General features: G+C 36.4%; 1 protein-coding gene across 1 annotated transcript in view; it reads right to left on the reverse strand.

The window, feature by feature from the left end:
- Window positions 1-350: 350 nt before the first annotated feature.
- LOC141902892 (kelch-like protein 7) overlaps window positions 351-22739 on the reverse strand; it is a 41626-nt gene continuing 19237 nt past the window's right edge. The window contains exons 8-10 of the mRNA XM_074790820.1: window positions 11174-11467; window positions 9429-9612; window positions 351-6315 (exon numbers count right to left, since the gene is read on the reverse strand). Of these exons, the coding sequence (XP_074646921.1) occupies window positions 6045-6315; window positions 9429-9612; window positions 11174-11467 (749 nt within the window). The 3' untranslated portion in view covers window positions 351-6044. The remainder of the gene's footprint in view (window positions 6316-9428; window positions 9613-11173; window positions 11468-22739) is intronic.

Genomic DNA, 22739 nt, shown 5'->3' on the forward strand with positions numbered 1-22739 from the left:
TGTCACTGTGAGTTCTTCGCTGTATCATTTATGTATTAACTAACTGTACCTATATCATCTTACTATTATATACCTATTTTTGTATGCCTTCACTGTAGCAGTAGAAAATCATGTGTAAATGCGAAAGTATGAATGTGTGGGTGAGGGTGAAGTGTGTATTTGGGTACCTGTTGCTACAAGTGAAAACTTTTAACAGGTTCACCCTGCTAATATATGTTTAAAAAAAAAAAATTATGTAATTTATATTTAATTCATGTTTATTAGCAAAAATAGAGAATGAATATATATTATGTACTGTGAAATTACAAAGTGTACCGAGTGACAATCTATCCGATGATACAAGACTTTTCCATAAACAATCAATAGTCTGATTCTACGAGTCTAAAAATTGACATATAACAAAACATAAAATTAGATGTAACTGGTTTATTTGGTGTTTAGGAGTAGAATGTCTCGTGGTATAATAGATATGATATGTAAACATAATCATTTTGAAGTGACAGGCATCATAGATAATTAATTAACGAGTTCAAGTATACATAAATAGATTAATCTTGGCCTATATTCAAATATCTAAGTTAACATAAATTAGAATGTACAAAATACATAGATGAAAAAGCAAAGACAACCTAAAAATTGACAAATAACAAAACGTATATAATTAGATGTGACTGGTTCATTTGGTGTCCAGGAGTAGAATGACCTAACTTGATCTAAACCACAGGAAGATGATTTCAGGCCACTCCCCTAATGATCAGTCAAAATACTACCATACGATTGGCCAGTCTTAGTTTTGCAACAGTGTGAATTGACGCTAAATTGTTTGTTTTAATCATAGAGCCATAAAGTCTGTAGCCTTTGTCTACATGAAAAACTAGTTTTAGTCGATGGTTTTTATGAAAGCTATTTGCGCTTATATTCAATAAGTGTTGATAACATGTTTATGAGACTAGTGTATATTTTGCAAACAAGTTACTTAGACAACAAGAAACTTTGAATACTGAATAGTTCTACTACTGCGCCATGAAGTAAAAGGCCCCTGGCCTTTTGTTCACTGATTTCTAGGACCAATATCACACCCGGTATCTAACTATTGACCCTAGCTTTCTCCGCAACTTTTGGTTACCAAGATGCACCGCCCTTAGTCAAAAACTCTCACAATGGGGTACTTGCATGGCTACCGTGGCAGGCGAGGATCCGCCAGGTTAGCTAGTAAATCATTGGTCGTCCGCGTTTGATTTCTTCTACATTTCAATTATTAAATCTAAATGAACTTTTCTCTTAAACGAATCAATTATTTATGAAAACTTTACGAAGTAGAGGAATGAAAGTATTGTATATTTGGGGGTGTTGTGATAATATATGGATTGAGGAGTCTAAAAATCCAGTTCAATGTTCATAGAAAATGAACTAATTTTGAGAATGAACGACCTACTGCTTGTCACACCACCTGGCGGGATAGCTGGTTTTGCGGGTACCCCAGTCTTACTGATAAAAAAATCAGACAAGTAGGTTTCATGTAAAAAAAGGTGCAATGTATGTCGAACCAAGGTACAGTTTCATCAAAAATTGTGAAAACTGCACAATTTTGTTGAAAAATTTCGTATTTGATGGAAACCGAAATTTTTTTGATTGACAGTATGGTACTGCTTAGAATTAACTGAACATCGTTAACGTTTACTTCACGTTTCGTTTACGTTTAAAACGGATAATGATTGGTGTTTTGGAAAGAAATTTAACACGTACCATACATCGTTGTATCGGTTTTAAAACGCGTTTTAATCGCATGTACGATGCATTTCAAATGGAACGATAAACGAGAACGTAAAGCGTTCAACAAGCAAACGATGCGCAATTCACGTTACGTTAATTCTAAGCTGTACCATATACTTCCAGAATGAAAACTTGAATGATTTTAGTTGGACCTAACTGAATAATTTGATAAATTTCACACTGGACAAATGACCATCAGTTATATGAGACAGATTTTCCATTCGCCGGAATTTCGTTGGAACAAAGTTCCACTGAAGAAAGTATAATGCCAAGTACAAAATCATATCAGGTCTAGACCACAGATATGAGAACGTGTCAACAGGCTCGTTACTTCTTTATTAATTTCTTTGATAAAATGGAGGATTTAAATCCGGAGACATAGAAAATGAACAAAAAAATGGACAGTCAAAAGGAACAGCTACGTATGTCTAATAGTTGATTGGGCACATGAACCGCATGTCGATGAGAAAAATGCCTTGATTTCAATCGTCAACAAGAAAATATATACAATGGAACCCTGTTACAGCAAACTTCACGGGACCAGAAGATATATTTGTTATAACCGATAGTTTGTTATATCCAGTATGAAAATAATTAAATTGTCTTATTTGGGACGAAATTCTATATTTGTTACATGTGATGAATCACTGTATCTGAGTTCGTTATAATGAGGATATACACTTAAAGATTTGTGGATGATAATAACGCATAAAATCGGATAAAATGTTCATTTTATTAGCATATATACCGCCCTCCCATATACCACCATCCCCACCTACCTCCAGGTTTTTTCAATGTACATCTCTATACAAATAAATAGTAAAACACCCCCGATATACAGCCACAATATTTTTGCACTGATGTGGGCGGTATATCAAGGGTTGACTGTAATACTTGAAGGTAGGAATAGTATCAACTTAAACCTAGATGTATATTTTCAATCTGAAACAATAGCACTGATCACACGGAGCAATTTGGCCCAAGGGCAAACCGGCCCATGTTCTCGTTAACACATTCTATCACTTACTTTAAAGCTATCAAAATGATGCTGTGGCAAGCATAATGAATGCATTCAAATTCAAGGTTGTTGAGGTAATGTTACAAAAACCATGCATTCTTTATTTTTCTAATTCCAATTTAGCCCATTAGGCATGAAAAAATAGTCTTTGTTTACGGTTTCCTGGCTGACCCATCAAAAGTGCTGACTTATGGAACTTTTATGGAAAATTTTGTAAGATAAAAATTAATCTGCTAATTTGAATACAATTGTATCTGAAAATATAAAATTATCTTTGGTGTTTTGTTCTATATCGCAACATTTTCATAAGACACCAGTGTTCTCCCCACACTCATCAATAAACATGTGCTTAGTGCATTTATTCCTTCCCACACATAAATCTGCAGCTAAAGCACCTACCTGCCAATCGATTGGATCAACCCCCAGCTCATCAACTCAATTTTACATAAAATAGTTAGGACAAAATTCTTTTAAATAGTGCTTAACTTTCTCGTCCATTCACCTTCATTCGATGTGTTTCACTCAGGTCGACTACGACTATATTTTCGCCGAGTCTCAAAGTCTTGTAACGCAAAACTCATTGCTGATTGGCTATGACGATCGGATCAAAGAAAATAGAACTTGTTCTATCCTTGAGATTCAGCTTACCATTGGTCTGCCATCAATCAACGCAGTCATAAGTGCACCAAAAAGGTGCTGCCGATTATACTAAGTCGCCAACTCGCCTCATTCCGATCAAATGATCCGATCAAGTCGTAAGTCGACCTGAGCTTAGCATTCTTGCGGTTACAAAATATGCATAGGTACCAATATAAATAGAAAATTGTATATAATTCAATATTTAACTCCCCTGGTAGCAAGAACTGAGAATTGGGTGATTCCAATCCATGTGAGGAGATATATCTTATGACAGTGCTAATGATAATCAAATATCAAGACTTTAAGTTAAACCTGTTGATATTTTCCTATAAAAACTTTTTTCCATCAACGAATGAGTACTGTTCAAGTTGAATATCGAATTACATACAATCTATTCTCAGGGTTCATTGTCTCAAGCTCAGGTGAAATTCAAGCCATTTCAAGCTAGATTTATACCATTTTCAAGCTATTTTTTAAGGCACGTTTGAAGCAATTTTCGATAGTCGCAGCCAATTTGCCTATTTTTAACAGGTTCGTATAAAAATGTTAAAAAAGAGGTAAAATTTTTATTCCAGTGGAACCTCCGAGTTGATACGATTCTGTTAGAGATGAAACCCGTTTATCACAATGATTTTCAGCATTTCCTAGCTTAAATATTCATATCAATCAAGATTTGGATATTAGGCCATCCCAAATTAATTGTCTGTTTTGCCGTTACACCCACTAAAATTTTTGGGATTAGTCAGTAGGAAGGTAGAATCATTTTTTTTTTGCAAAATTTTGGGGCAAAAAGAAAAACAACAAATTTATCATCACCTCTTTTAGTTGAAACAATATCCTAAATCTGTGTTCAAAATGAAACATTAGATTGAATATATGCACGCTATAACATTACCAGCTTTAATATAGTCACTAAGAATGAATGGCATCTTATTGGAACACTGCCAGTTTCCTGGAAAACTTCAACTATAGTCGAGGCATGTTTTCACACGATGCACACTTAACTTCAAACATACGTAGCTCATACATCAGCAGTGGGTCGGCCATTTGTATCAAAAATAAAATTTATTTCAATGAATCCAAGAAAAAAGTTTCCACTCGGTACCTTTGAAGTCGGGTCGGTCGGGTGACGGCAAACAGACCTTTATTTTTGGAAGGCCAAATACGAAATTTGTAATGTTCAATGACTTTGACTAGGTCGCGGTGCCTTCAATATGGCTCTCACACCGGGTGTGGGATTTCAATGCCATTTTACATCAATGCTCGATAACATGCATGACTGAAATTTCCCCATATGTTCAAGTCTCCAGACACCGGAGAGTTTCACCACAAGTCGCAGTGCAAGCGAGTCTCGCGATTCAATACAATTCAATTAATTTCTTTATGGATGCCTAAAACATGATGCACGCGTAGAAACAACTCAAGAACATATTCTGTCTGCGATTTCATCGAAAAAAATTCGTGAAGAAGAAAATTTGTGATAATCAAGCATTTCAAGCCATATCTTTTTATTTCAAGTCAAAAATAATTATTTCAAGCTTTCGATCTATTTTCAAGCTGTTTTCAAGCGCTTGAGTAGTATTTCTCAAATTCAAGCCATTTCGAGCTTTTCAAGCACCGCGACGAACCCTGTATTCATTTATACTGATAGCATATTTTGTAACCAAAATCAATTGCAAAATTGTAGCTCATGATATGTTCTAATTGTGGTGAGATTCCAGGTAATTGATAACTGTATTTGATCCCGTGGGCATTGATTAAAGAAATTATGAAGCCAAGTTTACCAAGTGGGTATGGTCTCCCTGGACCCCTAGTTTTATGATTTTCTGGGCTGAATCTACAATCATTCATATTTCAACATTTTTTAAGTTGATTACACTGCAGGTGGTGAGTGTACAGCAGTCTAAACACAACATAAACCAGATACTGACAATATACACCAAAAGCAGGCAAAACCGTAAAGTTTCCAGTGTTTCCATAAGTGTGTTGGTAAATCGAATAAGATGAGAAATCAGTCTGATACACAGGAATTATGACATATGTGACTTCTGATGACTCCATTGAAGTGTCATTAAATTTTCTTTTAGGTTTGAATCCCAATAATACTGATCTGATTTCAGCACTACATATATATCTATCGGATTGATGAAGTAGTATATATATACAACTAAAATGAGATGAAAAATGATATATTATACATTTAATAATCAGAATATTCACACTTGATTCCTTCGGCACAATTTTATAATATATACAGTATCCATAAATAAAGAATTACATTGATTTATGCTTTATCAATAATGTGAAATTTTCTTTTATGGTCTTAGCTTTTACCTCAGAAGTCGCCTACCTTAGACAAAATTTCACGGTCCTGTAAGATCTGAGGTAAGCAAGGTCAACAGTCTACAGTATTTGGCACATGTGAGCGATTTGCCCAGCCCAAATTAATATTTGGCCCAGGTCAAAAATGCTTGTGTGATTGCAACTTATTTTCATCATTTATCAATGGATGAGACGGTAGATTTACTTCAATTTGTCTATAAAAGCCAAGACACAATACATTAATTTTTGTTCAAAGTTTTTCTGTATTCCAAAAATTTCCATTTTTACTGGATCAACTAGATATCTTTCGGCATTGATGACACAGTTTATCTAATGGATACCTAACCACTGCTGCACTTAGATTGTAACGACTGGTTGTCATTGGTGATACTGTCTGCCACTGTTTGTTGTTAGGGTGATATTTTTCAACAGTGTTCGTATCGTTTTTACCATCAAATCCTCCGATAGCAAATAAACAACTATGGTATGATACGAGACTAAATCCTCTTCTCGGGTTTAATAATGCTGGCAATATCGTCCACTGATTTGTCGCTGGGCAATAACTACAAAAAAATAATCAATTAAATTTCCATTAAGACATACTTTTGCAAGTCTCACCTTTGCAAAAATGTTGTACCATACGTAGACTCAGCATACCTCGAATTTCTTGGGACGGACTTACTTTGTTGGAGATATTCTGGTTGGATTTTAAAGATCAAGTATAGCCCACTCATCAAAATGCTTATTATGAACTTGTTCAATTAATACCAAACCCATAATCCAGCAAAAATGTTATTTCTTCGATGAACAATGAACTCGAATAAATATATGGGTTTGAAAAATAAATGGCACGTGGGTGAATTTCAAAGCGTGCGCCACTTTGCTATGTGCATGAGTTTTTCCTACTCGATGCCAACCGAATTCATGATTAAGTACCGTATTGGTATCGTCATTATTTTCATAATATATAACTGTTATCATTTCAATATAATCAAGATATGACACAATTTTAGTGGGTCTATTGTTATGGCTTTGCACCAAAATAAAACAAGAGGCCCACGGGTCTTGTACCTTCATGACGCAGTAGAAGAAGAATGATTCAGTATTCAAAGTTTTACAGAATGATTTACATTGTAACGATGTAACAAGTTTTAAAATAGTTAAGAGGTATAGGCTATGTGGCGATAATGTTCATTTTCTGTTAATATATCCTTAAGACAAACCCAATTTAGCTGCCCCAAAGAAAAAAGCTGCTACATGAAAAAATGCATCAAGAATTGGTGTAGGCATCGTGCTGAAAAGAAATCCAAGATGGATGGCAACCCTGGTGGCCATACTCAATTTTCAATAAGGGGTAGACATTTCACCTACCAAAATTCTTACACCTAGTATCATGAAAATGCATCAAGAATTGCAGGCCGTTTCGTGCTAGAAATTCAAGATGGCTGACCTGGCGGCCATGTTTGATGACCCCTTATAAAAAAGGCATGTGTGACCGGCTGGTTTTTGTATCGGCAGGCTGGCTGGGGAACTAGCATTTACACTAGCGGTACAGGATTCCATCCATCAAGAACAACAAGGCAGTTAAACCTTATATGTACAATCTTTATTGCATCCCGGAATGAGAATCATTATCATAGCTTTACATAGGCTTTATATACAGAATCATGAGTATAATGTGAGAACTAGGTGTCAGCCAAGTTGTAGACATCAGGACTCACAAACAAACACCTAGTGACATGTTTGAGAGACATTAATTAATTATCGATGAGCACTGACTATAGCTAATTATTGTGAAAACATATTGAGTAATGTCACATGTTGATTACGACCTTAAAGCACATATTGACACTATAGTCATAAGTTATATTATATTATTATTATTATTATTATTATCATTATTATTATTATTATTATTATTATTATTATTATTATTATCATTATTATTATTATTATTATCATTATTAATATGTAGTAGAGCTATGAAATGTTATGAACTGTTCGATATGACATTGTAGATCTATATGATTACGAAATATGCAAATTATATCAGGGTGACACATGGACAGCTTGACCCTGATCCTCGCACCAAATTTTGTGGAAATCCATCAAGAATTGCGGGCTGCATCGTGCAAACAAGAAATTCAAGATAGCCACCCCAATGGCAGCCATATTTGATCACCAATGACATTTTTTTACAATAGGGGTGTTTTTCATTAGGCGTTTTTCGAGTACCGGCACCTGAGGCGTTAAAAAAGCAAAAAATCCTTTTGTCTGAATCTCAGGAATAACATACCACTTTTAGTATTTATTGCAATTTGAACATTCCCTGTTTAGAATGTGATGGTTATTGAGTCATGTTTTTGAGCCGTTCTTTAGCCCTTTTCTGAATTTTTGGTAATTCAACGTGCTCTTTTTTACAATTTAATGTGTCTTTCAGGAATTCTTTTCAATTTGAACGTGCTTGTTATAGAATATATGATACTCATTGAGTAATGCCCTTCAGAGCACTTCAGTAATATGATTGAATGCACCCTCATTTTGGAGATAAATTCTGCCCTTAACAGGATTTTTCAAACTATTTTTTGGAGCCCTTATCTAAATTTTTTGGCAAATTAATGTGCCCTTTTTGACAATATAACGTATCCTTTTTTGCAATATAATGTGCCCTTTTTGACAATATAACGTGCCCTTTTTGGCAATTGATTCAATATAACGTGCTCTTTTTGGCAATTGATTCAATATAACGTGCCATTTTTGGCAATTGATTCAATATATTAGTGGGTTAATATAGCCACTACGAATAAATGGCAGCTTATGGGAACACTGCCAGATTCCTGGAAAACTTAAACTAGGCCATAGTCGAGGCATGTTTTCACACGATGCACACCTGACTTAAAAGATACGTAGCTCATACATGGCAGTGGGTCAGTCGGTCGGCTGTCTTTATCAAAAAATAAAATTCATTTCAATGAATCCCATAAAAAGTTTTCACTCATTACTTTTGAAGTCAGGTCGATCAGGTTACGGTAAACAGACCATCATTTTGGGATGGCCTGATAAAGATAAAAATTGAGATCGTTCTTGTTTATTATGTCTGGGTAATCCATGTGTCAATCACAGATGCACGCTTTATAGAAATAGCAGCCGTGGCATGTTATAAGTGGCCCTAGCAAATGGCATTTCAGATTTCAACATGTTGTCAGAGCAGTTATTTTCTTGGTTTAAATAGATCAGATTGCGTCTGAGAGCATGAGAAAATTCAAAAATTTTTCTGGTGCTCGCAGGGCTGGCAAACATGGGTATTCATTTTTTTCTTTGAATAAATCGTTTTAGAATTTCGTATAAAAATTTGTGATACAAAATCCTATGAGAGATACAATTTTTGGAATAGGCCTAAAACTAAGAAGTTGAAGGATTTTGTACCCTCAAAAATAGATTTTGGATTTTGAGGGGCTGTAGGAACCCTATCTTTCATTAAAAACAAAAGCTATTATGGGCTACGCTTGATCTTCGAATAATGTGATTCGAAAATTATTTGCTTGATCGAAATAGTCCAAAAACAACATTATGCACTATTTCAAGGTACGTGGAGTCTACTCTGGAGTCTGCAACTGAAGTTTGTATCAGGTGTGAACACCACTATGAAACGTATTTGAGACTGTTAACAGCTTACCATTCGGCTGACTGTAAAGTTACTTCATTTTCACCTCCGCTAACATAAATCAAACCATTAAGACTGACAGCACCAAAATTTGCTCGAGCCGTTAACATTTCACGAACTGTCCGTAAATTATTTGATTGTGGGTGGAATCTTTCTACACTGTTTAAATATTCATTACTTTCTGCCAAAGGCCCTCCTATGAAATAAAAAATATAACACCCAAAATGAAACATAATACATGATGCTAATTTCATTTAAGCCGACTTGTGGGGGTGTTGTGTTCAACTTTTGTTCAAGCCTCCATTTTCAGTATTTGATGGCTGATAACCTCTATTTTGAGAAAGGGTGGACATCCACCTACCCCAATCCTCACACTGAATTACATGAAAATCCATCAAGAATTGTAGGCCATATCCTGCAAACAAGAAAGTTGAGATGGCCAATAGGGGAAGGAGCTTAGCTGCCTCAATTTTTACACCAAGTTTCATGAAAATCTATCAAGAATTACAGGATGTATCACGCTGGCAAGAAATTCAAGATGGCTGTCCTGACATCCATATTTGATGGCCGATGACCTCTATTTTCAAGAGGGGTGGACATCTGACCTGCACTAATCCTCACACTGATTTTCATGAAGATCCATAAAGAATTGAAGGCTGTATCGTGCCAACAAGAAATTCAAGATGGCCACCCTGGTGGCTATGTTTGAAGGCCCATGACTTCCATTTTCATCAGGGGTGAACAGCCCTTACCCTAAACCAAGTTTCATGTAAATCCACCAAGATTTATAGGTTGTATTCCTCTAACAATTAAGATTCTAGAAGGCTGCCCTGGCAGCCTTGTTTGATGACCGACTACCTCAATTTTCGATAGGGGTGCATATCTCACACATGTCCATCCTAACCCACCCACTTATTTTCATGAAAAATCCACCAAGAATTCTAGAATACATTGGCGTAACAAGAAATACAAGATGGCTGCCCTGGTGGCTATATTTGATTGCTGACAAGCTCCATTTTCAATAGGGGTGAACATCTCACTAGCCCCAATCTTACATTAACAGGGATGAGAACGCCGACCTATAAAATCCGCGATATTTTTTCTTTTAACCAAATTTTTCTTAAGCTGATGGGCCCTTGGGGGATAAAAATACATGAGAAAGATCAAGATATTTGATTGAAGCATTTTCAAAATTTGCCTTGAAAACTTCAAAAATGTGTAAAAAGAGCTGATCTGGCGAACAACAATGGCCACAAGTCGGCCCTCTTGATTCTGACTGGGCCAGTTTTTGGGCTGAAGATATGTCTAGGGTAGATACATGTGTAAACCGCACATCACGATGCACATCACGATAATCGATTGAAGCGTCTTCAAAACTTCCCAAAATAACTGGATTCGTTCTACGGATGGACGGTCCACCGAACGAAAAGCAAATACTCAAGTCGCAAATGGGTTAAAAATTGAGGCTATCAGATATAAGATGGCCATTTTGGGTTGCTTAATAACATTCAAGAACTGAAAAAATTCAAAATAGCTTAGGGCCAACCAGGAGTTTTCACTAGCATGTTTCCAAGTCTAACAAAGTATTCAATGAATACAGGTAGACCTTATTGCTTTGAATTGAAGTATTATTCAATCCACTTGATTTTAAATAAATAATTTTCAAAAAGATTTTACAGGTGTTGTAAAAATTCAATAAAACTGGCATAGGAATTTACAATTGGTTCCAAGCTCTGATATATCCAGAAAATACATACCCGCTCCACCAAAGATGTAAATGAACTCGCCAAGACTAACAGAACAGTGCTGCCCCCTATGATGCATCATGCTGGGTTTCGAACACCACGTGTCACATCGTAGGTCGAAAACATCTATTTTATTAAGATATAATGAGCGATCACAACCCCCGCTGATATATATCTGGTAATCATGAATCGTTGCAGACATTCCGTGTCGGGTGTGAGGGAGTTTAATTGGTAAAACATGCCACGAGTTACTGTGCGAATTGTAAAATTCTACAGAATCCTGCAGTTCCCAACAGTTCACACCTCCTATAAAAAGAAAATGTTAACATCAGTGGTAAGACAGTCATGGAAAATACACACATTTGAATAGACAAGGAAAAGTCAGTAAAAAGTCAATAATTGACTTTAGGGAAGCGTTCTACTTGATCTTCTTGTGAGCTGAAAGAGTGACGATAAATGATGCCTAAGGGATCCATCATACATTCAACATGTTTTAGTGTGTGCAGAAACCATGTGTATATGAATCAGGTTCTGGTTTTAAGAAGATCGTCACTCACCATGGCGCAATACACAAAACACACTCTCAGATAACTGAAGCCGATATTTTGGATACACTAAATGAATGAATCTGATGTCTTGGAAAGAATGATATTAGTAATAATGATGGCTGGACCGATGATATGAATTTTGAATAACCAAGTTGGGGTTCAGACCCTGAAGGTGACTCCCTAAGTTGGCCAACTTGAAATCATTTGAAAGCTTGTGGAATGAGCTTTCAGAAAATGTATGGTCATATCTACTTAACGGGTAACTGACACTTTTTTAAAGATTTTCTACTTTTCAGCTCCGCTGTGACCGAAGGTCAGCGGAGCTAATGGGTTAGGGGGTGAGCCGTTGTCGTCCGTCCGTCCGTCCGTTCATGCGTCTGTCAACTTATTCTTCAAATTGCTACTAGTCTTACAGTTTTAATCAGATCAATTCCAAATTTAGTATGAATGTTCTATGGACCTAGGCTCATAAAGTAAAAGAGCCATTTTTTGGATTCGTCCACCAGGGGGCGCCCCTGGGGGTGGAGTTTCTATTTCTTCAAATTGCTATTAGTCCTACAGTTTTAGGTATACAGCTTCCATTACTTCAAATCACACAGCGGAGCTATATAAGCCGATAGGCTCCTTGTTACACTAAACGATAAATAATAGTATACAATAAGGGTAGCTGATTTCATGATTGGAAAAATCTTTTCAATCTAGTCAGAATTGATTTTTGATGTTCGCGCACCTCTTCAGTGTATACATTGCTTCAGCGGAACGCGAGGTACTGTGTCTATTAATAGAACTACGTCACTTAAGTGACGGCTCGGATAATGATGTCTAAAGAAATGAATAGGAAATAAGCTACAAGAGCAATTTGACTTAATTTTATATCTATTTGGCATTCAAATTCAGACAAAATTCCTCTTGATTTTAAAAAGTCTCCATATCAATGGTTATAATTAGCTGTTGAACGGACCACATCTGATCAAATTAAGCGCAAAAATAGGATTTGAATAGAAATCCATGGCATTTTCTAGTAGACAGCAAGGAACATGGATGTATAAATCATCGTTTTGGATTATCATTTAGTGATAGTAAGTAAGATCATGGTTAGATATAATACCGAGGATATTTTGACTTATGAACTGATGAATCTTAGACAGAATTGGCAGCAGGAATAATATCAATTCTTTGCTTGAAATACACCTCGTATCGGTAGCGGCTTTGGTCACGAAATTAGAATATTTCCTCATCCATCCTATTTCAAAACTTAAAAATAATGATTGTGAAAGATTTGTGATGTAATCTATCAAAACTCTTCTGCAGCGTGAAACTTGAATCGAAAAAAAAAATTCCTTTGAATATTTGCTGTAAAGGCTGTAGAAATCTATTGAAAGTTTTGTAGAGTTTTGAAGTGATAGTTTTCAAACTACTTAGTCTTAAATGATTATGAAAAATATGAATTTATTTATTCTTTAGTGAGATCGAAATCTGTGAGTGCTTATAAGATACTGTATAGTATGCTTGTGATGCTGAACTATAGGTGAACTATGGAACAGCAGTAACAGTGCTGAGAGCTTAGCATAGTGTACTACTTTAATAGCTTCATAGTGGATTGAAATCTGCATCTTTAATTTGATCGATTTAGCCTATTCAAATTACTCATTGATTCTTTGAAATAGGTTTATACAATAGACAATAGATCCTTCTACCTCCCTGGCCATTTTCAAAGCTGTAAAACAATCTTGCATTGAGATATAACAGAAAACACGCTATTTCTCAGCTGTCCCTTTAATGACATTGCAGCGCGCATCTGCTGATTTAGGCGATGCTGAACAGTTAGCGATGCAAACAACGAAAATGAGGTCAAAAATCATGTTACAAATTGTGCGTAAACTAAAGATTGGTTGAACAGAACGGTTGAAGATGAGTGTAGGCCTATAGATCATATTTTGAAATTTAAAAAAAGTGTCAGTTACCCTTTAATTATAATTCAGTTACCCTTATGAAGTCCATACTCAGAGGCGGGCTGAAAATATTTTCCGGTTAAATGGTTGAATTATGTATTGAAATATAATGATAAAATCTTCAACATTAAAACCCAAAGTATGTAACTAGGTATTGTCACCCTGATATGGTTGTAGGTAAAAATCCCTAGGTAAGTATCCCCTGGGTAAAAATCCCCTAGGTAAGAATCCTCAAATATTCAAAGCAGGTAAAAATCCCCACTTGGTGATTTTCAAGAAAATTTCAAAGCAAAATGTTTCTCCAATTTTATTCATTTGCAATGAGACTGAAATATGTTTGAACTGCGCAGTGAAATCCTTCATTGGGATACACTACATTCTGAAGGAGGGGGATTTTTACGTACTTAGAAGAATCGGGGATTTTCACCAAGGGGATTTTTACCTTGGGGATTGTTACCTAGGGGATTTTGACTGACTGACTGACTGACTGACTGACTGACTGACTGACTGACTGACTGACTGACTGACTGACTGACTGACTGACTGACTGACTGACTGACTGACTGACTGATGCGTTACTTCCCGTCGCTGACCCACTGTCACACATTTTATAATCATATATATCTACAATACTGTAACAAGATTTTCGTAATATTCTAAATCTCTTACGACATGAAAACCTTAATTATAATTAAAATTATAATAATATTATGATATTACTCAATGTCAATAGGTGTTAGTTTGAAAGTCCTGATGTCTACAACTTGTCTGACACTTATTTCTCACTTCATACTCATTATTCAGTATATAAAGAGGAGTATGTAAAAATACAGCTGCGATAACGGGTTTTCTGCACAGCCTTGTTCGTATTCTTGATGTAGTCTGGAAAATGTGTCAGCCACGAATGCGTGTATGCTGATGCAGCCCCACTATGCTATGAAAATGATGGGAATTTAGAATCCTGTTCAACGGTCAACACGGTTTTATAAAAGGAAGGTCTACAAAAAGTCATTTGGGCTTACTTGAAACCATGGATGATTGGACTAGATGGTAATTTAACTCTGGAAATTGATTTTTAGGCCTTAATAAGCTGAAATGGATTTCAAAAAAGCATTTGATAAGGTACTACATCAGCGATTACTAAACAAGCTATGAGAAATGGTATCAATGATCTTGGGTCGCTTAAATGGTTCAGCAGTTTTCTCCGAACGAAAAAAGGTGGCCGAAATCAGTGAATTTCCAAAACGACCTTAACAAGCTGTGTTCCATACATGGTCAGAAACATGGAAGATGAGCTTCAACAAAGAGGCTGTTCCGTTATTAAACGATGGGTTTGTTTGTTCACTTGCCTTGTGACTCGGTCAATACACCTCGAATTAGCAGATTCCCTCGAAACTGATAGTTTCATGCTAGTTTTTCGTAGTTATTTTAGTAGAGGTGGTATGCCTAGGGAATTGTATAGCGACAATGGAAGCAACTTCATTGGTGCTGAAAGGGAATTTAATCCTGTCTTTCGGAATGGAAACAGTCAATTATTTCAAATTTCTAAGTGGAAAAAAGGCACGAAGTGGATTTTCATGCCTCCCAACGCGCATCATTTCAGCGGGGTATGGGAATGTAGTTAAGTCTGTTAAGAGAGCTTTGAAATCAGTACTTGGGGAGCAATGTGTTTATAAAACCATATTACGCACTACCCTTATAGAGGTGGAGGGTGCTACCAACAGTAGACCCCTTACAAATAACAGTTCAGACCTGAATGATCCAACACCATTAACGCCTAATCATTTTCTCCATGGTGGAGCATCTTCAATAGTCTCATTTGGTAAGTTTGAAAACAAAGAAATCAATAGCTGTAAAAGGTGGCGGCAGTGTCAGGTTCTAGCGGACCATGTGTGGAGGCAATGGATCGTTGAATACTTGCCTTCCCTCACTGTAAGAGGTAAGTGGACTGACGAAAACTCTTAACTTAATAAAGGATCAATGGTCGAGTGGCTTGCCAAACTGGTTTGAAGTAAAAAAATCTGTCACGTAGGCTACCGGTATGCAAAAAAACATTTCATTAAAAATTAAACTTGAAAAAATATATAAAAAAGGACTCATTTTTGGCCAGTGTGAACTTATAATGATAACTGACTTATAACGATAATGAAATCTTCGAATAATTGGTTATGGGCCTTTGTCTGAACAAATGTTCATAATTGTAATATATCCCTTGAATGATGTAAAACCACTAAAACTATGAGTGACCCAATAAGATACGGTACTAACTTGGTGAGAGCCTGGGTTTCATCGGGGGTTTTTTCATTTTCATCATACTGACCAATCAGGACAGAAGCTCCCTAGTTCTTCAAAATGAGGCCAGCCACGGACAAAACAAAGTTATCGACTGACATGATTTTTGATAATTTCACGATAGGATTGCTTACATCTTCACTCAGACAAATCGTTATTACTACACCGTGGCGCGCGTACTCTATAACTGATACATACACGCAGTGAACACGAGAATATAAGTCTATATTGCTTACGCGACTGTACACGACTGTTTTCAACGCGAACGCTCAACTGTGCCGCAGTTAACAAACTAATACAAATAATCAGGCTCCAAAACGGATTGCTAATGTGAACGTTAATAAAATGACTTCAATTTACGATGATAAAACAAGTAGTGTTCCAGTCGTGTATATATCAGACTCATCCCTAAAAATCCGCATTTTGAAACCACATTTTCGTCAGATATATTTGTGCAACGTTACGTTATGCATGGGATATCAAAACTAGACGAATCTTTGAACACATCGCACACATTTAATCGTTACATCATACGCCTTGAGTATTCATGCTAGAAATGATGGATATCAACCTATTCAATCGTGCCACCATTTTGTTTGTGAAATAACGCGCACCAGCTGATCTACCTCGTTCAATGTTATGACGTCATGATGGAAGTCAAAACCGGGTCAACACAAATTTTATAGAAGCAAGATTTCGAGGGGTTTCGTCTTCGAAAGCCCATAACTACCGAACAAAGCGGATCTTGGCGATATAAAGTTGTTATATCGCAAATAGCATTGAATTTTCACATGTGTAATTTTGGACAGCTAAAGATGCTGCATAAAAAAACGTGCCCAATAAATCGAATTTTTGAAACTTTTTGGTAAATTTCTCAAAAAATATGAAACCCACAGCTTTGCGCACCATAAAGAGAAAGCAATTACGAAATATATTTTTGCTTAATCCGTTCAATTCTGGATGTTTCCGGCCTGACGGTGCTTTTGTGACGTTGATTCATCACAATACGCAAGGAGTATTTGTAGATCGAAGTGAGCTGAAGGATATCATATGGATTGTATCAGCAACAGCAGTAAGGTAACAAAGCCTATGTTCTTTTAGTAAAAATAGCATGGAATAAAATAATAACAAGAGGCCCACGGGCCTTGTACCTTCATGACACAGTAGAAGAAGAATGATTCAGTATTCCAAGTTATACAGAATGATTTACATTGTAACGATGTATCAAGTTTTAGAATAGTTAAGAGGTATAGGCTATGTGGCGATAATGTTCATTTTCTGTTAATATATCCTTACATGAAAAGACAAGCCCATTTTAGCTGCCCCAAAGATCACACTACATGAAACTAGAATGAGGCAAAGCCTCGAATGCCCCCGGCCTGAAATTTACAGGCATATGTGAATTTACAGGGTTTGTCCCTGGGATTATTTCATAACGGGCTTCCTAGCCCCTATTGTCAACTGTAGCCTATAGAGGACAGATACCCAGATGGGTTCTACCCCAAGTGATACCCTAGTTGTGTACCAAGTTTGAAAACAATCGGTCAACAACGGCCTCTAGACTGTTAACGTGGTTTTTCATGTCGGCCCCCTGGTGGCTAAAATTTAAATCGAATCGACCCAATTCTAAATAGGGTTCTACCTCAAGTAATACCCTATGTGTACTTAGTTTTAAAACAATCGGTCAACAATTACGGCCTCTAGATTGTTAACGTTGTTTTTCATGTCAGCCTCCTGGTGGCTAAAATTTAAATCGAATCTACCCAATTCTAAATAGGGTTCTTCCCCAAGTGATATCCTACTTGTGTACCAAGTTTTAAAACAATCGGTCAACAATTGCGGCCTCTAGGCTGTTAACGTCGTTTTTCATGTCGGCCCCCGGCTGGCCATAATTTAAATCGAATCGACCCAATTCTAAATAGAGTTCTAACCCAAGTGATATCCTACTTGTGTACCAAGTTTTAAAACAATCCATCAACAATTGCGGCGGCCTCTAGGCTGTTAACGTCGCTTTTCAAGTTGGCACCCCTGGTGGCCATAATTTAAATCGAATCGACCTAATTTTAAATAGGGTTCTGGCCCAAGTGATATCCTACTTGTGTACTAAGTTTTAAAACAATCGGACAACAATTGCGGCCTCTAGGCTGTTAACGTCGTTTTTCATGTCGGCCCCCTGGTGGCCATAATTTAAATCGAATCGACCCAATTTTAAATAGGGTGCTGGCCTAAGTGATATCCTACTTATGTACCAAATTTGAAAACAATCGGTCAACAATTACGGCCTCTAGACTGTTAACGTCATTTTTATGCCGGGGCATAAAAATGCATCAAGAATTGGTGTAGGCATCGTGCTGAAAAGAAATCCAAGATGGATGGCAACCCTGGTGGCCATACTTAAACTCTATTTTCAATAAGGGGTAGACATTTCACCTACCAAAATTCTTACACCTAGTATCCTGAAAATGCATCAAGAATTGCAGGCCATTTCGTGCTAGAAATTCAAGATGGCTGACCTGGCGGCCATATTTGAAGGCCGATGACCTCCATATACAAAAGGCAAGGACAGCTTGACCCTGATCCTCACACCAAATTTTGTGGAAATCAAGAATTGCGGGTTGCATCGTGCAAACAAGAAATTCAAGATGGCCACCCCAATGGCAGCCATATTTGATCACCAATGACATTTTTTTACAATAGGGGTGGACATCTCGCCAGACCCAATCTTCATGCTAATTTTCAAAAAGATTCATCGAAAATTACAGGCGAATTACTTTGTCGAATTCAATTCAATTCCAGAGGCCTGCCTTAGGCTTATGTAATTGGAGTCAATTAAGATTCGACTTTTTGAAAAACCAGCACAGATGCCCATTCAAATCACATGTAATTAAAAAATTCAGTGCTATTAGTTTGATGTCCCTGTTTTCATCGCGCACGTGGTTAAAATTATTGTTTACATCGAACGTCTTCAACAACTAATACGACCGCACCCGCGTCTGTCAATCATCTTAATTGATTCATTTACTATGAAAAAAACTATGCAGTGGATCAATCCGGGATTTTTCAGTAGAATGTCAGACACTAGGTACCTTTCTTTAAAGGTTTATTTGTTGTATGTCATTAACAATCAGTTATATAATACTTTATTCATAAGTTTCAAGCGGCGCGCCGACAGCGAATGCTCAAGCAAGGTCAGTCACGTAGGCCAACGATAACACGAAACAGACCACGGTTTTGCCGATTAAGAGCGTCTCTCCACATAAACTAGAGGGACTGTTATGGACCATTTGTTGACACTAACCTTTTATAAGCTTCGTATGGATAAAATCAAGATAATTCCACCCTATAATTCCACTATTCCATGATCGACACGCAGCTTTAACATGGCGTCAATACGCTAATCACGATGTATCTCACATCAAAATCACACTTGATTTACAAGTGTTGACTTATGAGAAACGATTGAAATCTAGCAAGTTGATTGGGAAAATAGCAGCACTATAGTTGAAAAAAGTTGATAAACCACCTCCGACTGTCTAATCATTTAAAAGCTTCGCCTTCACATGGAACTATTTCCGCCATATCACAGGTGCACTCTGCCGCCGTGATTCGCCCAATCAACGATAAAAACTTTCCCATGGTCTTACTATCGGCATTTTCTAATAATTTAGGGAAATATTTTTAAAAAGCGAAATTTCACAATAATTATTTAATAAGATTAAAGTATTTATTTGTTTGACAAATCTTCCTCTGAACTCCCACCAACAAGTTATAAGTGGCGAAACGAAAAATGACGTCATCGACTCCCTACAATCTACTACGTCATGAAGGTAATAATAAGAAACACCCGAATATCAATAGGATTTTCTGTGAAGAAACAGAAAACCCTAATTAAGATTATCATTCACATTCCGGGATGCAATAAAGATTGTACATTTAAGGTTTAACTCTGTTGTTGTTCCTGATGGATGGAATCCTGTACTGCTGGTGTAAATGCTAGTTCCCCAACCAGCCTGCCGATACAACCTCCAGCCGGTTACAGTATCCAGGGATAACATGCCCCCTCGGTATACCGATCTTTCAATATTCGACACCCCTATACAAAACTATATACAAATAGGAATGACCTTGAAACTTACTAAAAATCAGAATAAGTAATGAGCTAAAACTTCGAAATGATTTGTGTTTAGAACAAGAGCCTTCAATACTATATAACAATAATATATGTTAGCCTATACGTTGCAGAACTGAGCTACTTATTTTCGTACCTTACCATTCATTTTACTAGCATTAATGTCATAGACGTCAAGCTATGCTTAAAAGTTACAGGACAGCCATCTTGCGTTCAATCCACCAAATTTTTCTTTTGATCATAGGCCCCAGGTGGATACATAAACATCTTCAAAATTTCCCATGAAAACTTATTGATATCATATTAAATATTAGTTTCAGAGACACCAGTCAACCATCTGACCAGGCCAATTTTTGGGCTGAAGATGTGTATGACCATGTGTAACCAAATATGCAGACAATCCATTGAATCACTTCAAAACTTCCTTAAATGATCTTGGCCATGATCAAAACTCGTTTAAAATAATCATCCCCGATACATAACTTCCCATGACAACTAGACAAAAACGGGGCTGCCAATCGCGAAAATTGTTTTGAGGGAAAAAGGGTCCCCATCTTTCCGGAACAGCCATCAATTTTCAGGGACATCCTAAAATTTAAGCAGTACTTTTTCCCAAACCGCTAAAATAGCCAACTTTCCATTGAAAACATTGAAATTAATAATAAAGGACCATGGATCCAGCAGGATGATAATAATAATAATAATAATAATAATAATAATCTTTATCTTTTTTAGGATCAACAGGGGACACTAGTTTTGAGCACAAAAATCGATTGTTCTCGGATTTGCAATAATGTAGAAACAGCTGATGACGATGAAATCATGGTGCAATGTGTAGTAAGCTTTTTCAACTTTGTCTTTGATGATATACATGGCAATGGGTTTTCCCTATGAGTAACAAGTACATGGTAGAACATTCCTTGATAATGATGTCACAGAAAGCCCTTCTAGAGAGATTTCCAAATGATGCCTTTCTGAAGGGCTTTTATGGAAGGCGAAAGCCACCAAAACATGGTTATATGTCATTCGATAATCAAAAGGTTTGAATAGATGATGAAAACATATAAAACATGAAAAACTGTCAAAAGGTGATAAAAGGTCAATTGATGGTATTTTATCATATTTTCATATTTTATCACCTTTTCATTATCTTTCAACGGTTGCCAATAGCAACCATTCGATGATACTACTAATGCCATCTGTGCATATAGAGGCTATCAATCCATCTATTTCTGGTAAAAAGTAGATATGAGTTCCAATGTCTCTACTCCGCACTCTGTTGTCGCGCTATAATCTTCGAATCCCAAACAAATTGAATATGATCATGTTCGAGTCCCTTATTTACATGTATTTCCTAATGAATTTTGATCATTTTTTGTAAATTTATCTAGAATGCCTGGATTCTGAGGCATTTTTGTTCCATTCATGACTTCTCGGGGTGCCTTTAATATTAATAAGAAAATGCTTATTAATTTTTCTTAAGAAAAACATTGCGTCAACAATTGTGATGCCTTACTCACTCTTATTAGACTGTTGTGAGAATTGTATGTATCACATATTCATAAAATTTTGAAATTCATGAATGACTCAGGAAAGATACTAACTAATCCTTTCAAAAACTGACAAAGTGAAAAATTCATTATCCTTATTGATTAACAAGCAAAATGATTTATGAATAGAATTGATAAATTTATTTGGACAATTCGCTTGTCAGCAAACAAGTGAAGGTTTTGCTGAAAATTTAAGATCATTTGCTATTTGACATTCGAATTCGAGACTTAGCTTAACTTAGTCTTGACAAATTGTCAGAAGACATTTCCCGAAAAAAACCTAATAGCACGCAACCTAATAGCTACGAGTAATCGAGATGATTGCCCGTAGCACGCACGAATAAACTAGTGCAACTGGCGTTACCAAAGTTCATGAAAATATGAATTTTCTCCTGGACCTGAACCCAAAAGTGCGATAAAACCTACACAAATACACATGTCATGACGCCCACACATTCAACGATTTCTCGACTAAGTTGATTTAGGCTACCCAAACCTTATTATTACGCGTGTGTTTGAGTTGTCCTATCTGCTATTCGCCTGAAATAGATGGATTGACGCCTCTATATGCCGATAGATGGCGTTCATAGTATCATCGAATGGTTGCTATAGGCAACCGTCGAAAGATAATGAAAAGGTGGTGAAAGATGAAAAGGTGATAAAATATGATGAAATACCATCAATCGACCTTTTGAGAGTTTTTCATGTTTTTATCACCTTTTTATATGTTTTCATCACCTTTTTATACATTTTCATCACCTTTTTATATGTTTCATCATCAATTTAAACCTTTTTATTATCGAATGACATATAACCATGTTTTGGTGGTTTTCGCCTTCCATAGGCTTTCCCTGTGATGTCATGAAACAAGGTCAAGCATTGATTAGTAGAATGAGGGAAATTCATCGAAATTTTGCAGTTTCTCCCAGCACTTCCAAACAGCTTAGACCTGATGGACGAAACTTGTCATATCAATTCCTACACCTATTTCCCTCCTAGTGACAATATATCGGCTGTGTATATTCATTGGTTACAATTTGTGCCACCAAGAGGTAACAGATAGTTTCTCCAGTTTCTACAGTTGATCCTAAAAACTGTGACATTTTC

The sequence above is a fragment of the Tubulanus polymorphus genome, chromosome 3, assembly GCF_964204645.1.
Source record: "Tubulanus polymorphus chromosome 3, tnTubPoly1.2, whole genome shotgun sequence".
Lineage (NCBI taxonomy): Eukaryota > Metazoa > Nemertea > Palaeonemertea > Tubulaniformes > Tubulanidae > Tubulanus > Tubulanus polymorphus.